The 18,134-nt window shown below is 35.4% G+C and overlaps 1 protein-coding gene across 1 annotated transcript; it reads right to left on the bottom strand.

Annotated features, from left to right (window-relative positions):
- Positions 1–286: 286 nt before the first annotated feature.
- On the bottom strand, positions 287–17,576 carry LOC107299907 (sodium-coupled neutral amino acid transporter 9; the record flags this gene model as incomplete). Its single annotated transcript, XM_015829250.2, has 8 exons — positions 17,439–17,576; positions 13,164–13,296; positions 11,876–11,997; positions 11,678–11,741; positions 11,465–11,558; positions 9,685–9,855; positions 4,119–4,178; positions 287–481 (listed from the first exon to the last, which is right to left on the bottom strand). Coding segments are annotated over exons 1-8 (943 nt in total), but the record flags the coding sequence as incomplete, so codon positions are not given.
- Between the last annotated feature and the right edge of the window lie 558 nt (positions 17,577–18,134).

Raw genomic sequence — 18,134 nt, 5'->3', positions numbered from 1 at the left:
CACTGTCTTTATAAGAAGGAAACATTTTCCAGTGGAAAGAGAGGTTGAAGAACTAAAACAACATATAAAATCTTCCACAACATTTGCTGCTCCAAGTTAATTCAAGGCCTGTTATTCCCCTCACCACCACCCCTGGCAAGTTTTAAATTTCATGAGATGCTGAAAAATCAAAGCAAATACTTTTGTGTAGAGATGTCCACAACTAATAAGAAATTTATTGAGTCAAGATATCTAAAAATAATCTATTGTGCATACTTTTAAAAATTTTTAAATGACTACTACATACCTAATATGTTAAACTTGGCAAAGAAAGATGGAGACTTAAAATTCAACAGTAGAAGAATGATGGTTAAATAAAATGGAACGGTTTTGGATTTGTCCCACCACTTTTCAAATTCCTCAAATCCAGCAGCATTGGTAGAAGTAAATTCAAAAGTTTCATTTCCTGGTACTTCATGGCTACCATCGCTAGGACATATTACTGTAAAATTAAAAAGGAAAGAAAATGATTGTTTAGCTTAAGGAAATCATTTGCACTTGGTGGTGATGGTGATAGTGAGGAAGTATGTGTTGGAAATCAAAGCTTGAACTTTAGTTAAATGTTTCTCAATCTTGGTTGGCTGGAAATTCTGGGAATTGAAGTCCACCCAACCCCAAAATTGCCAAGGTTAAGAAACACTGCATTAGATTAACCTCTTCAAATAAGCATAAGCAGTGCCCTGCTGGCCCATATAGTCCAGTTGTCTGTTCTTACAATGGCCAATTGTACAAGAAAGTCCGCTAGATTCCCTTCAGAGCAGTCTCACTGCCACTAAGACTAATAGCCACTCATCCTTATGGCAAAGAATCATTTATGTCTAAAGCAAAACAATAACCTGAGAATAAATATATGAACTCTAATCCATAGAAAAGAGTCAGTTTCTAATCCATAGAAAAGAGTCAGTGGTTAAAGGCATCAGCTAGAAACCAGGAGATAGTGTTCTAGTTCTACCTTAGACACAAAGGCAGCTGAGTGACCTTGGGCCAGTCATTGACTTTCTTTGCCCTAGTAAGAAGGCAATGGCAAACCACTTCCAAAATCATGACAAGAAAACCACAGGGATTAGTCCAGGTATTGCCAGGAGTCAACACTGATGTAAACGCACCAAAACCAAAAACATACAAGCTCTGTTTATGGCAGGCTTACTTTTATTTAAGCATGATCTCCATATTGTTTATATGCACACATAATTCTTGCAGGTAAGAAATGAATACTGGGAGTGAGCCTTCCTTTGCTTGGTATCCTTCAGATACCATTATTATAGCTACTGCCATTTCCAGACAACATGACCAAAGGCCTTGGGCTATGCTGCCCAGAATGATGGGAGCTGCACTCCAGTAACTCTGAAGTACCTCTGAACAATAATCCCTATCCTTCATCATGCAAACTGCCCTTTTCATGCTGCCATATGGTCATTAGGTCTCTGATAGGGAAAGATGGGATGTGCAATAAAAGAGTGCTGCATTTAACATCTCATTTGTTGCAGTTGCGTAAATTAATACACTCTTCCCCTATTCACCATTTGTTGCAATGAAAAGAGAAGAAGGATCAAGGCAGCTATCAGAGGGTTATAGTTTTCCAGTGTATTAATAAGTCAGGTTGAATCTAGATACATTAAAATGTTGGTTTTATTTCACTCAAAACATTTCGACAGTTGGGCAGTGCTGTAATTCCCAATGAAATCACCACAACTTTTGTAGCTCAAATCATTTGAATACTGATTAGTCTAACTTATAACTCCTTGCACAGAAACTCATTTTGGCAATTTTTTCCTTCCCAAGTCCCCCCAGAATTACTGGGGTTGCTTATGAGGTGGATACTCTTTTCCTTTTGTTATAAGTCTTAAAAACCTACATAGGAAATTGGCACTTTCTCAAAATTAGCCACACAGCACATATGTGTCCAGCCAGAGTTATAATGTACCACTGAACACATCCTTGGGTGCATACAAATTATAAAACATATGCACATCAGGAAGGCATCTGAGCTGGAATTAACACAATCCACAAATGTACTCAACAGGAAAGAAATAGCTAACACTCTGTCATCTATCGTATATATAATTCCTTTATATTTTTTGTTTTATAAGACTCTTGATGTCCCTGAATATGTTTTCTCTTCCCCTTACTCTCAAACTGGTTTCTTTCTAGAGCACTGCCTCAGTTCTAGCCTAGTGAAACAAATCCAAATACTGCAAAGATGCCACGTAAGCTGCAAAATAATCTTTTGGATCATTATTAGGAGCCAAGGGTACAGTCTACCAAACTGCAGGCTTCTAAGTAGCACATAAGCAGCATGGAATTTCAGCAGCATGTAGTCATGTATGGTTGGATATAGCTCTGCATCTTAGTTAAAGGATGTTTCTCCTGGATGTCAGCAGATTCCAATATCTGTTTACTTATTTTTGATTTTTCATAGCCCCAACAACTTGAAAGACTTATGTGGATTACAGCAAGTTCAAACTATAAATGCAACGGTAGATTCATAATAGCGTACTGCATTCAGATCCAGCATTCTTTCCCTTTAACAACAGATTTCTGAGTTGCAGATAATACTTTGCACAAAGGGGAAGATAATACATCCAGCATTCTTTCCTTTAACTACAGATTTCTGAGTGGTACATGATACTTTGCACAAAAGGGAAGATAACACAATTAAGCAACAGATCCAGACAAGTGGAACTCTACAAGGAAGGTGCTTTCTTATATTTTTAAGATATTAATACACATAAAAAGAGTTCCAGAGTACTGTCTATTCCTTTTACTCATTAAATTTGCCACCATTCATTTTATACAACTTCCTCATAGTTGTGCAGTATTTTCCAAATGGGAACTTTGACTTTTATTTATGAAGTATATGACAATAATAAAGATCTGATTTGATTTGATTTGACTCTTACAACTCCCTAATATTCAAAAGATATCATGCTGGAAATTGCTAGGTTAGATCTAGGTGGAAGACCAAAATCATATAGCAGAAGGCTATCTTTTTGAGAATCTAGTATAAGATGTCATTAGCCATGATTTATACAGAAAGCATGAACTAATTTCCCAGTGAATTTTTTTCATCCCATGCCGGCCTTTTGCCTAGCTGGCTACAACTCCCTGAAGCACAAACCTTTGTGGAGAATAGATTGATGTAAAAGAATAATTAGCATTATTTTTCCAGTTTGTTTGTTCCTTGCTATCTATATAACTGTAGTATTTGAGAAAAATTAATAGCATTTCTGAAATTTATATGAAGTTACAGTGAAGGCTGAATTCTTCCTATTGGTTTGATGCAACATTTAGCTAGCACAGTTAAGAATAGTACCGTGTAATAACAAATAATGAAATAACATCAGGGTGGCTTTTGAAATAAGCTTTTAAAACTAAGATGTTTCTATTGTGAAACTATGATCCCTCTGTTCTGCAAATATCTGAAAAAAACATTTTTTTTCCAAAATACTAAACTATTCAAGTGACTAAACTAGTAGACCAGCGAAAAAAGCTAAAAAGTGAGATTGTGCTATTACCAGGATGGACAAGACTAACATTTCTGAACCTTTTTTTTTTTTGTTCTCATTCATCTTGTAGTCGGAAAGGGCTCTGTGCTAGGTGGTAAATTTCATGCCTTAAGATTTGCACAACTTTATGGCACTATTGTAGTTCTCAATTGTTCACCCAAGCAAAAGAAGGATTCATTGTTTGAGGAAAGGCTATATTTAGAACTTTCCACCTGGAAAGGCGGAAGTTCTAAAAGTGTTTACATATGCACTATTACCAGCATCTATTTCCATGGTTGAGAATTTGAGTCAGTGAAACACTGTGTGGTCTTCAGTTATTATCTATCTGAAAGCAAGACAATTATCTTTTATGGATTTATTGTTTAGGAATTATTTACCAAGATTATTCTTCTCTGCCTACTTTGAATCTATGAGGAATGCAAACATGCGAGGCTTACAAATGATTTGCCATCCCAACTGCCTCACAATGTTGAAAAGAGGTATATTTATTGAGAATTTTGTCCTTAAGGTAAACCAGATTCCAAGTTTCGGGAACACTGCAACAGCAAGAAATTGTTTTTCCAGTTTGCTTACCTCTATTGCTTCCATTTGTACCAGGAACAATGTCTGTTACATTAATGTCATTAATATAATCTAAAAAAAATAATAAGGAAACTTACTTAAAGGCACAGAACAATATTCCAACAGTATTCCAAAAGAAATATGTTTTAGAACATTCATAATATGTACTAAAAACAATATAAAGAGATTAATGCAACTTCTGAGGAAAACTGGATCTCTTTTTCATGAAATGTCCCTTTTTTTAAACTAGCATCAGGAGAAAAACAAGATATATGCAAAGAGTATGTTGAATCAACATGTCCAAGGTAGACTTGAAATATCAGGCTAGGGATTGATCACCTTGGGAAAAATCTGTCTATGTGGATAATGGAGTCGAAAATTGATGGCACATAATTAATCAGTTCAGTCTATGATATATCTTAACTTCCACCGAAAAAAAGACTTTTGAAACATGGTTAATTTGCGTATTTTCTCATGAAACCTTAAAGGCACTGGAATAATAATGATGTGGAGAGGAACAGTAGTCCTTGACTTACAACCATTTGTTTATTGACCATTCAAAGTTATAACGGCATTGAAAAAAAAACTTATGACAATTTTTCACATTTATGACTGTTATAGTATCCCCATGGTCATGTAATCAAAATTCAGACTGGTAACTGGCAGTGGTGGGATTCAGCCGGTTTGCACCACTTCGGCAGAACAGGTAGCTAATTTTTTGTTGCCCAGGCCCAGAATGGACTTCCGGAAGCAGCATCCACACAGAGAACCGGTTGTTCACATATTTGAATCCCACCACTGGTAACTGGCATGTATTTATGATGATTGCAGTATCCTGGGCTCATGTGATCACCTTTTGTGACTTTCTGACAAGCAAAGTCAATGGGGAAGCCAGAGTCACTTAACAATCCTCCTATTAACTTAATAGCTATAGTGATTCACTTAACAAATGTGGCAAAAAAGTCGTAAAATAGAACAAAATTCACTTAACAACTGTCTTGCTTAGCAACAGAAATGTTGGGCTCAATTGTGGTCGTTAAGTTGAGGACAACCTGTAATCTTATCTCTGTCTCTGAATCATAAGATCTAAATTACAATATTCTATTAAAGGAGAACACAAACATCTTGCCTAAAAAGCTTAACATGATAAAATCTAGTATAAACTTTATGAGTTTGGAGAAAAGAATGTATAAGAAAAAGGTTCATTGCATCATATATATGGTCTTGTAAAGTTATTCCATGTTATATCAGATTCTACATTGGCCTATTTTTTTAAAATAATAGAAATCACACATTGAAACATAGAAAGTTGATATACTCTTATTGTTTGCAGTCAGACAGGTAGTAGCAAGATTCTGGAGAGCAGGAAAGAATCTGAGTATTTCCATATGGTGGAAAATATACTGGAAAACTGGTTAAATGGAAAAGTTAACCAATAAAACAGAATATGATTTTTACTTCACTGGTTTCAGCATATGTGTAATAAAGGCATAATGATTGCCTATTAGCCAGTTCCAGACTTAGCCAGACTTCTAGACAAGATAAAAATGACAAGTATAGAAAGTAGAAAGAGGGACACATAACTAAGTCAGAATATCAGCAAACAGCCCAAGCCTGCAAAGATGAAGTGAGGAAAACTAAGGCTCAAAATGAACTAAGGCTTGCAACCAAAGTCAAAAATAACAAAAAAAAGCTTCTTTCAACATGTAAAAAAGAAGAAAAAAGTGAAGGAAATGATTGGTCCATTAGTGGGTGAAAGTGGCAAGAAGGTGACAAGCAACAGAGAGAAAGCAGAACTATTTAACTCATTTTTTGCATCTCTCTTTACACAAAGGGAAAAAACAGACCAACCTATCAAAAATAGTGTCATAAAAATAGAATAGAAACACAAGTTAAGATAGGCAAGAAAATGGTAAGTGAGCACCTGTCCAGCCTAGACGAGTTCAAATCACCAGGACCAGATGGATTACACCCCAAGGTTCTCAAAGAACTGGCAGATGTGATCTCAAAACCACTGAACTATATTTTTCAAAAATTCCTGGAGCACTGGGAAACTATCAGAGGACTGAAAAAGAGCTGATGTAGTTCCCATTTTCAAAAAAGGAAAAAAAATGGATCCAGGAAATTACAGACCTATCAGCCTGACCTCAATACCTGAGAAGATTCTGGAAAAGATAATCAAACAATGAATCAGTGAACACCTACAGGCAAACAAAGTCATTACTAAAAGCCAACATGGATTTGTCAAAAACAGATCATGCCAGACAAATCTTATTGCATTCTTTGACCAAGTGACAAAATTAGTGGACCAGAGGAATGCTGTGGATATAATTTATACTTGGACTTCAGTAAGGCATTTGATAAAGTAGATCACAACCTACTACTTAATAAGATAGAAAAATGTGGGTTAGACAGCATCATCACCAGATGGATTCATAGCTGGCTGACCGGCTGTATTCAGCGTGTGATCCTCAATGGAACCGCATCTACATGGAGGGAAGTGTGTAGTGGGGTGCCCCAGGGCTCTATTCTGAGCCCAGTGCTCTTCAACATCTATATCAACGATTTGGACAAGGGGATAGATGGGGAACTCATCAAATTTGCAGACGACACCAAGCTGGCAGGAATAGCCAACACTCCAGAAGACAGGCTTAGGATACAGGAAGATCTGGACAGACTTGAATACTGGGCGCTATCTAACAAAATGAAATTCAATGGTGAAAAAAGTAAGGTTCTACATTTAGGCAAGAAAAACCAAATGTACAGGTATAGTATAGGGGGTACCTTGCTCAATAGTAGTACCTGTGAGAGGGATCTCGGAGTCCTAATGGACAATCACTTAAATATGAGCCAGCAGTGTGCTGCAGCTGCCAAAAAAATCAACACAGTTCTAGGCTGCATTAACAGAGGGATAGAATCAAGATCATGTGAAGAATTAATACCACTTTACAATGCCTTGGTAAGGCCACACTTGGAATACTGCATCCAATTTTGGTCACCACGATGTAAAAAAGATGTTGAGACTCTAGAAAGAGTACAGAGAAGAGCAACAAAGATGATTAGGGGACTAGAGGCTAAAACATATAAGGAACGGTTGCTGGAATTGGGTATGTCTAGTTTAATGAAGAGAAGGATGAGGGGGACATGATAGCAGTGTTCCAATGTCTCAGGGGCTGCCACAAAGAAGAGGGAGTCAAGCTATTTTCCAAAGCGCCTGAGGGCAGGACAAGAAGCAACGGATGGAAACTAATCAAGGAGAGAAGCAACCTAGAACTAAGGAGAAACTTCCTGACAGTTAGAACAATTAACCAGTGGAACAACCTGCCTCCAAAAGCGGTGAATGCTCCAACACTGGAAGTTTTTAAGAAGAGACTGGACAGCCATTTGTCCGAAATGGTATAGGGTTACCTGCCTGAGCAGGGGGTTGGACTTGATGACCTCCAAGGTCCCTTCCAATATAATAATAATAACAACAACAACAACAACAACAACAACAATAATAATAATAATAATAATAATAATAATAATAATAATAATAATAATAATAATAATAATTATTATTATTATTATTATTATTATTATTATTATTTAATTAAAGACTGTAAGTATTTTGTTTCTACACATACTCCATGGCATTGTTAATGCACATAAATAAAATGGGGAGCAAATCCATCTACATTAGGAAAACAAAATAGCCTGGTCTACCTTTTTACACTGCAATGCATATATTGCCATCTAGTGGCTAAATGGTTTAAACAAGTAAATATGTCTTATTAAAGCAATACTTCCCAAACGTTTTCCTTTATTACCCCACACTGCTAATCAGAAACTCTTATCATATTTTGAGAATCAGTCCTAAGTCCCTTCATTCAGCACCATCACAACTTTAGAGTGGTCACTGAATGAAAAGTCATAACTCAAGGAATACCTGCATTATAGAAACAACATCAATGAATGATTTTTATGTGATTTCTACAAATTTCCATTGGTAATTTCACCATTTTTGTCTTAATAGGAATACTTTGGGAGATTTTCAAATATATGTTGGTACATGTGACAATATTTAAGTCAAGTTAAATGTTCCCGTTGTGATGGATAATGTCATTGTGTCATTACCCAAACCTGCCCTCCCCCCACTTTTATCCAGTTTTGGGTAATTATACAGGTTTGGGAAGCACTGCATTAATAAAATAATCTACTTGACAGCATTTCTTTCTAATTGTAATAGGCTTATTGCAACCAACTAGTATTTGCTTCCAGGTAAATGTGTTTAGGGTCAGAAAACCATAGTATGATATGTGATATGATAGAAAAGTAAGGTATCTAACCACTCAAACCATCATTAAAAATTTACAAAGCTCAAAAAGTAGCTGTAAATAAAGAATGTGCTTGTTTGCAAAATCAGTACTAGGATATCAAAATGCAAGGGGCTTTTCCGGGAATTGCTGTTAATTCATGCCACCACACGTACACACAAAAATACTGTTACTTCTGTTAATTCAGTTAAGAAATTACTTGGTGTCAACCCTGGTTTATAAAAATAAAATTCCTGAAGAAATGTATACATACATTGGGCCTTCAGTACAGGGAATCCTCAACTTACAACAGTTCATTTAGTGACCAATGTTACAACAGCAATGAAAAAAGTGACTTATGACCACTTTTCATGCTTGAAACATCCCCATGGTCACATGATTTACATTCAGATGCTTGACAACTGGTTCATATTTATGAGAGTTGTAGTGTCCTGGGATCATATGACCATCTCTTGCGACCTTCTGACAAGCAAAGTCAATGGGGGAACCAGCTTCACTTAACAACCATGTTGCTAATTTAACAACTGCAGTGATTTTCTTAACAGATGTGGCAAGCAAAGTTGTAAAATGGGGCAAAACTCACTTAACAATTTTTTCACTTAGCAGCATAAATTCTGGGATCAATTGTGGTCGTAAGTCGAGGACTACCTGTATGTACTTAGGACAATTTGGAGAAAAAAATTGTACATCTAGTTTTAGATTCAACACCCACACTTTTTTTAGAAGCATGTCAAATGGAGGACAGCAGTTTCTTAAAATCTATCAGATCTACGGTATGTTCTTTCAACTTGGCACTGGATGGAATGTGACGATGGGAAAGAATTCTTACTCTGAAGTCTGCATACATATATTTTCTGTCACATTGGAACTAATGGAAAGAAAATGGAGAAAAAACAGTGTCCATAAAAGAATGAGTTGCTTCAGAATCTCTCCTATAATGGCTTTCTTCCCTTCATCATCTTCCGCCCTGGTATCTGAAGCTCTATCTATAATTTAAAAATCTATTATCTTGATGATTTCATTTTTATGCCCAAAGAAAGATAACTGGCAAATATATATTCTTATATTAGAAGAGATTTTTATCTTTTCTAACATCCTTATGCACATGTGTGCATTTATTAAATTATATGATTTATTTAACATTTAGAGAAGGTGAGGGGTTTTTTTAACTAATGCAATCCCAAGGCCCCCCTTGTATCTATTTATTAAGTAGAAACACTCTGTCCCACATGAAAGCAATTAAAAGAAAAATGTATACTTACTATAAATACACTTTCCAGTGTTGAAAAGGAAATTAGTCATTAGCACCCAGTAAACCACCATCGCTCCAATAAGTGACACCAATGAAAATAAAAGGCTAGACCACTGACCAAAAGATCCAAAGTAATATTTACAAACATCTGGGAATTCCCAAGTTGAGGTATCTACTGAAGCTGAAAAAAAAGAAAAAGAAGATATTGATTTAATTCTGTACTAATTATTTTAAAGTCTTCATAGCAGGCTGATAACAGGCTTAAAACAAAAGGGACACTGCTATTATAATTATTTGTACAGTATAAAGTAAAACACAAACTGAAAGAAATTGATATTTCACGTATATGTATATATACATGGAGATACATTTGTAGATTTGAGAGCCATCAAATAGCTGACTTGTATCCCTATATATATATTATATGATTTATTTAATATTTAGAAAAACTGAAGTTTTTTTGAACTAATGTAATCCCAAGGGCCCCCTTGTATCTATTTATTAATTAGAAATACTCTGTCCCATAGGAAAGCAATTAAAAGAAAAATGTATACTTACTATAAATACACTTTCCAGTATTGAAAAGAAAATTAGTCATTAGCACCCAATGACACCAATAAAAATAAAAGGCTAGACCACCAAAACTTCAGTTTCTCTAAAAATGTTAAATAAATCATATAATTTATATATAGGGAAAGAAGTCAACTAATCCAGGAGAGAAGCAACCTAGAACTAAGGAGAAACTTCCTGACAGTTAGAACAATTAACCAATGGAACAACTTGCCTCCAGAAGCGGTGAATGCTCCAACACTGGAAGTTTTTAAGAAGAGACTGGACAGCCATTTGTCCGAAATGGTGTAGGGCAGTGGTTCTCAACCTGTGGGTCGGGACCCCATTTGGGGTCGATCGACCATTTCATGGGGGTCGCCAAGCAAGACTGTCCGCCATTTTTTTTGTCCGCCATTTTTTCCCCTTTTCCGGCGGGTGCCTTACCTCCCTTGGGCTGGGCCAGCTGGTGGTCGGCCTGCTCCGTCTCTGCCGCTTGCCAGCTACGCCTCGGCTGGCGCAGGGGGCGGAACCGCGCATGCGCGGCGCTCCCGGGCAGGGAAAGTCCTCGACTTATGACCGGTTGGGTAGTCCTCGACTTACGACCGGTTTAGTCCTTGACTTACGACCGGTTTAGTCCTCGGCTTACGACCTGTTGGGGTCGTGGCATTAAAAAGGTTGAGAACCACTGGTGTAGGGTTTCCTGCCTGAGCAGAGGGTTGGACTCGATGACCTCCAAGGTCCCTTCCAACTTTATTATTATGTTATGTTATGTTATGTTATGTTATGTTATGTTATGTTATGTTATGTTATGTTATGATATGATATGATATGATATGATATGATATGATATGATATTATATTATATTATATATTTGATGGTTCTCAAACCTACAAATGTACAAAAGAGACCAACGTTAACATTTGGACTTGTACATCCTGCCAAGTTTGAGATAGTCAAATTATATAATCTGATAAAATTAGAAAGATTTAGGAGTTGCCCATTAACAAATTCAGGAATATTTCTCTTATTGGGAGACTACTCTGTTCATTTCATTGCTACTTCCATTTTAATATATTACCTTAGGAAAGTCCTGTGTATTCTAGAAAATGTAGACAAAAAGGTAGTCTGGGATCATTAAAACTGCACATCTTTGAGTCATGTTCTTAAGTGCACCAATCTCTACAGCAGGCCCACACATAGTTTAATGAAACATATATATTTACTAAAACAATATACTTACGTATCATTGACCTAGACTTCAAAACTCTGTAGCAACAATAAAGAGTCAATATGCCCATCAGTGGAATAATACAGATTCCAGTAGTAAATCCAGCCTGTTTGAAAAGTAAACATTTAACTAAATACTTATACAAATTATGGCATTAATGCAAACTGTTATGCACGATTTAGCAGGCAAAATTTGTCCTAACACAGAGACACAAAATTGTGCTACCTGTTTTATTCCCCAGGGAATACTTAATATAGATGTACCCATCATTGTATTCCAGATCATGAATCTAAGTCAGAGGGAAAACACAAAGAACAACCATAAGAAAACTTGCATTATATTTGAGGCCAATTCAAACATTTTGAATGTATTTCAAAATAGAATACTTTAAATAAATAAATGCAAGCAAAACACTTCACATACATTGTTACTATACTGGAATTTTTGCCAGAACCATCAGTAGAGCCATCAATTTTGCAAGCGGTTCCCAAAGGACTATACACGTAGATTTCTTCTGGAGCAGGAAGAACATGATCAGGGGCCACCTAACAAAAGAGGGGAGCCCATAGCATTAGTTCAGACTAAATCTTTAACATTTCAGTATCGTTTGCATTGTTTGGCTTCACAAGTCTAGATATGGAAAGTTTGGTTACAGTTATTCTGACAATTTTCAGATCTAGTGCTAATTCTTTTGACTCATAAAAAGTATTCTGTCCAGGTTCAGATTAAATCCTGCTTTCTTTTTTCTTTTGTTTGCCACAGAAATTGGTCTGTTAATATTAACCTGAGGAACCATCTCACTCCAATGGGATTGGTCTGCCCCACTTGTGCAGACAGAAGGGGCATGCTGCAAACCCTGTTGACCAAGGAATTCTGCCTGGAAGGGTTCAGAAGAGCCTTTTCTATTATGGCTTCCAATCTCTGGAACATCGTCTCCCTTGAGGGGAGATCTGCCCCCACCCTCTTGTCCTTCCAAAAGGACTTTAAAATCTGGCTCTGCCAATTGGACTGGTATCCTGATGGGGGCACTCTATACTGGAGATCTTTAATAGACTGAGAGAAGATTCTACCTCCATCCCATTTGTATTTTTGCTTCCTTCCTCAGCCATCATTCTTAATTTTATTAATATTTATCATTTAAATATTTTAATGTTTTATATTGTTGTTTTACCTTGTTGTAGGCTGCCTAGAGTCAACTGATGGTGAGATGGGCAGCATATACATTTAATAAATAAATAAATACTAAATATAAAAATTATTCAGTCCTGGCTCAGATTAAATCCTTTTTTTTTTGTCTGACACAGAAGTTGGTCTATTAATATTAACCAACTTTACTTTAAAAGGATCTGCTCTGCCTTGAAATCTGCTTCTCAGACATTGCTACTAATGAAATATGAATTTATTTATAAGATCATCTCTAGTGATTTTATGATATTTGAGAAATACGCAGTTCCTCATACATCTGATTTATGTATAATCCAATTTTTTGACAAATGCAATCCGACATATTACATCTTTTTTCCAGATATACAAACTGATTTTTTTAAAAAAAAAAACCAAGCTGAAAGGATAGCTCTCAGGTCATGCAGATAAATCAATCAGATTTTGTCTGATAGAATATTCCTAAATAGAGATTAAGTAATTGAGAAAACACCCAAGGCTGTCATGGCTTTTCTAACTGAGCTTATGCAATAATTCAACTTTCATTCACCAATGCTCTGTCAGAAGGCGAAGTGAGCCTGTTGTAGTAGTGAATCCGCTTGTTCATTGCTGAAGCTTCATCTGTTACTCTCTGTGTATCATCATTCACCCTAACAATGTTTGTTGGTTCTACATGGAATGGTCTAAAAGAAAAACAAAAAGTTGGTTACTGTTTAAGTCAGGATTAATAAAGGGCCAGTCCACAATACCATATTTGTATTATTTGTTTATGTTTATTTGAAAAATTAATAAAAAAATTGTAAAAAAATAAAATAAAGGGCCAGTCTGTCACTGACAATGGCAACAAATAGCTATTTCTGAAGAGGATTTTTATGCGTTTATAACTTTACAAGGTCAAGCATATAAACTTACTAAAGTTCATTACATTTTTTTAAAACAAACATGTTCCCAAATACTTTAATTACATAAAGGTTCATAGAGAATTATTTTAGAAGATTCAGATGCTATTTGTGCAAGCTTTCTCATGTACAGTTGTCAAGTAAAATACACTGTCTTTTCTTCATGATCTTAAAACCCAACAGCCCCATTCCAAAATTGAATGAGGATTTCTGCAAAGAAATGCATTACACTGTCAGGATTTACCACAGTAGTAGTTTGGACACAATGCACTGAATCACAAATTAGGCCAATGTTTCTTAACCGTGGCAATTTGAAGAGTTAAACTCCCAGAATTCTGAGAGATGATCACATATGTTCAAGCTGCCAAGGTTTAGAAACACTGAATCAGGCAATCATATTTATAAATGGATTCCACATGGTTAGAATATGAGTGTGAATCCAGAAATTATTCAGGTCAGATAACTATGAGCAAATGAGTCATACAAGCCAAGCTGAAGAATAAAGTTAGTACAGTTAAACTCTCGTGTACTGTTATATTTTTGGGAATCTAATTAAAAAGGAATAGCAGCCTCAATTGCTCTGGATTATTTATTTGACTGAATCTATACACCATCAGTGTAATCTATTATGACAGGACAAGAACAAAATAAAAATGACACACTTATGTTGGCCACAAGACATATAGTTCAGTGTCTCTCTGGCTGACCAAAATACCAATAAAATTATCCCTGGAACCACAAATTATATACATAAATGCTCTGTGTTTGAGGAAATGGAAGAATCTGTTAGCATTTTGATCAGGATGGATTAAATGTCATTCCAGAAATATTTTCTTAAAATTCTTAATATATAAGATAATGCAAATTGTTTATCCTAGCAGCCTGATATGGTTTGCCACTGACCTCATGGCACATTCTCTCCAAATAGGGCTAACTTTACAAATGCAAGAACAATCATGCCCAAAATGATGTCAACTGGGACACAGATTTCCTAGAAGTTTGCCAACTCCAACCTACGCTCAAGATTCCTGTGTTTCTCTTCTGTAATGTTTTAGAGTTGATTCCCACCTGTGAATGTCTAACTTATTAATCACAGCTGGAGCATAGAGTGATGTCAAAGCCCTCCTATGGTGTTTGGCTTACAAAAGTTGTTCTGAGCATTTGCAAATCATCTTCTGATGCTGTAGCAATGATTCAGGAAATACACATGTGCAAACTTGCACTTAATCTGGCTATACAATAAATGTCAGGGCTTCATATGCCTTGGATTTCCATAACTTCCTATTGCTAAAGGCTGAGTAAGTTTTTAAGAAACACGTATCTTCCTTGTGTATGCAGAAAATAAGATGACTTTGTAACAAAAATATATGTAATCAATTTCTAAGAGAACAGCTATAATGCTGACTTCTTTAAACAATATTTTCATATAGAATTTCTCTGGGAACTACAGTCTCAAGGTTTTAAGCAGGCACTGTTTTGAGGAAGGTAGCAATTCTCTAGTGCTCCTGTCACAACTACTGTGTCATGAAAAACCCATAAATCATGGTTTGGAGACTATAGTGGCTGGCTTCATTCAGCCCAAACTAAACCTATCAAATTGTGGTTAAGCATATTGTATGAAAGCTTAGTTAGCTGCAAAATAGGACATCACCAAATTTAGGATCAGACCCAAAATTCCAGTGATCTGTTTTTGTTTGATCCTGAGCAATCTTTATATATGCAGACTTACCTTCCTATTCATTCTAGAATAAGCCACATTAATGGATATATTTCTGTACAGTGTTCACTTACTCTCTACTTGCTCTGCCCTTATGAAAGTATAACGAATTAGTATAGTGCACTATGGAAAAATGTCAAAAGTGCAAATTTAGAAACATAACAATTCTCTTCTATTCTTAAAAAGTTCTCCTTTCTACAATGATTACAAAAATATAGGCATGTTCTCCAATTTGGCCACCAAGACCTTTGTCTCCTATATCAAAAGCCGATCTTCAGCAGATATATATTAATGACAATGGACTAACTTCACACCCTATGTTAAACTATAAAGCCATAGTTTACTACTGTAAATAAATTGGCTGGGTTCACATATTGTTTTAATCCACAAGCAAGCAAATCACATCATGATTTACTGTGCTGTGTAAACTTAAGTCGTGACATACAAATATAAAAGTTTTAGCCCGTGTTGTTATTTGTCACATAATGAGATTTTGTGTATTTAAGTAATTAGGGCTTTACAGATTACTATGAAACCTTAAATCACTATTATTGAAATCAACCCAGCATTGTCACTTAAGGCACAAAGGATCGGGCACAAATTATCCTACTTCGGACACATTATCTGATGGCCCAAATCTCTGAAGAAAGTTCAAAGCTGGGAGAGATGGAAGGAAACAGAAGACAATGATCAGCAGCAAAGTGGATAAACTTAGTTACAGTGATAATGGGTGCACCATTAGAAGATCCGAAAGGCCAACCTAAGGATAAATCGCTAAGTAGAACAACGATCTAGGTTATTGCTAGGAGTCAAAAATGGCTTGATGGCACACAATCATAAGGAAGAAGAAAACTGGCAGTCCTAATAATTATTCAAAATATAATTAGGGTTTCCATAGATTTTTAACAATGATATAAAAGTCATGAAATCAGATATTACAATGATGAAGTTGTAAAATATAGTTCAACTCTAGATATCTCAGATATTTAAGTTTAGGCACTAAACAAGATTTTTTTTAAAATCAAGATTTTACTTTTTCTGATTTCCCATTCAATAGTCACATTATTTGTGTTCATTTAATTAAGAATTGGAGCATTCTTTTTATTTATTCAATTTATATAACTTCCCACCTCACATACGTGACTCTAGGGAGCTAGAAATAAAATACATAATAAAAAAAAACCACACATAGCAGCTGGATATCATCAAACAATAAACATAGCCACGGGATGACTATTTACAATTTAAGGCGACATACATCTTAGCAATAAGCCATGTTCCAGACAGTCATTCTAGAACAGTTCCACAGAACTAAGTATATTTAAATATAGCTATTTAAAGCAGAATCTTTTTCTCAAGCTAGGCTGCTCTTCTGAAGAATGCTGGAAGTACAACACACATTGCACTCAGTGCAATGCATGTTGCACTCAGTGTGCAGGTGTCATTAAGCTATAATGTAGTTTGCTTGGTTTATGACTTAGCTATTGTGGTTAGTAAACTTTACAGGTAAATATTACGTATAAACTCAGTTATTGGCTGAGTCTGCACAATATACTAGGTAATAAATCTCTCTATAAAGCTATTTCTTGGATTCATTTAATACACATTATATCTTAGGACTGTGGGGTGCAGTATTTAGGTTAAATGAGTTAAAGATAGCTATTTACTGTATCAATGAGACAGAAAGCTCAGATTGCATTTAACTTCAATTAGAGATCACAGTCTGCCTTACATAGTAAATGAGATGTATTTAACGAATTGTTATTAAAATCCTGTCTCAAGTTGAACAGAGAACCCAATCACTCACTGAGTATGCTAATAGGCTGCTAAAACATGCTTGGCAATGTAATCCTAGAAAATTAGTCACTAGAAGACAATGCAAACCTAAGTGTGGTTTGTTTGTGTGATATCAGACAATTAGGGCTAATTTAGTAAACTCATCATATTGCTTGAAAGTTGGAAACAACAATTAATGGCTGTGTTGTATTTTACACTCAGCAGATATCCAGATAGAACAGATAGTTGCTACCCTATTCTGTATAAGGTATCACTATACACTTAAATTAAGACATAATGAAGGAGCATAAAATGAAATAAATAACATTAAGATGAAGATATTATATAACTAGATTTTTTTAAAAATATGAATACTGCTAACACCAACTATCCATAATATTATTGAAATCTATAATTAAACATTTCTTTTCACCTTTTGCTTTTCAGATCTTCTGGATTAAACTGAATATTAAGGACTCCAAGATCATTTTCATCACCTCCCACAGGAATTAGAAGAGAAGTAGCATCTTCCTCCATTAGAGAAGAATGTTTTGCACTTACTATGTTGTTCTAACCTTAGAAATGAAAGGAATATATTGTTAGAGGGGGTTATCTTTCCATTTCTATAAAGTTTCCTCATATAATGAAAATAAAATTATAGAATGAAATTTTCCCTGAAAACACACATTTATGTGGGACTTTAATAAAAAGGCGCTGTTTCCCCAACTGTATACTTGGAAATGACTGGCCTTTCTTTTTATTTTAAGTTTTTGGTTTTTTTATATAAATGCAGAGTATAGCTGAATTCTAGCTCAGAGATGACTTGATTTTAAGAGCAACTTTTAAAAAAAAGGTTAAGCTAGTTGGATTCACTAATGTGCATTTAATAAAACATTGAGTGAGTTTGTACAACCCACCAAGCCATAATGGCTGGATTCACATCACATCTTAAAATGAAACCAAACTAACCATATTATAATTTAACACGATGTGCAAATATGCTGCCAACTTGAATTGAGCACAGAGGCAATATTACTTTTCTTACTCCAAGGTTAAGATAGAGCCTGGTTTACGGTAGTGTTTTTGAAACCTGGCAACTTTAGGATATGACAGACTTCAACTCCCAGAA

The sequence above is a fragment of the Protobothrops mucrosquamatus genome, unplaced genomic scaffold (genome assembly GCF_001527695.2).
Source record: "Protobothrops mucrosquamatus isolate PMUCROS unplaced genomic scaffold, P.Mucros_1.0 scaffold5697, whole genome shotgun sequence".
In the NCBI taxonomy this organism is placed as follows: domain Eukaryota; kingdom Metazoa; phylum Chordata; class Lepidosauria; order Squamata; family Viperidae; genus Protobothrops; species Protobothrops mucrosquamatus.
This window is presented reverse-complemented; position numbering and strand designations above follow the sequence as displayed.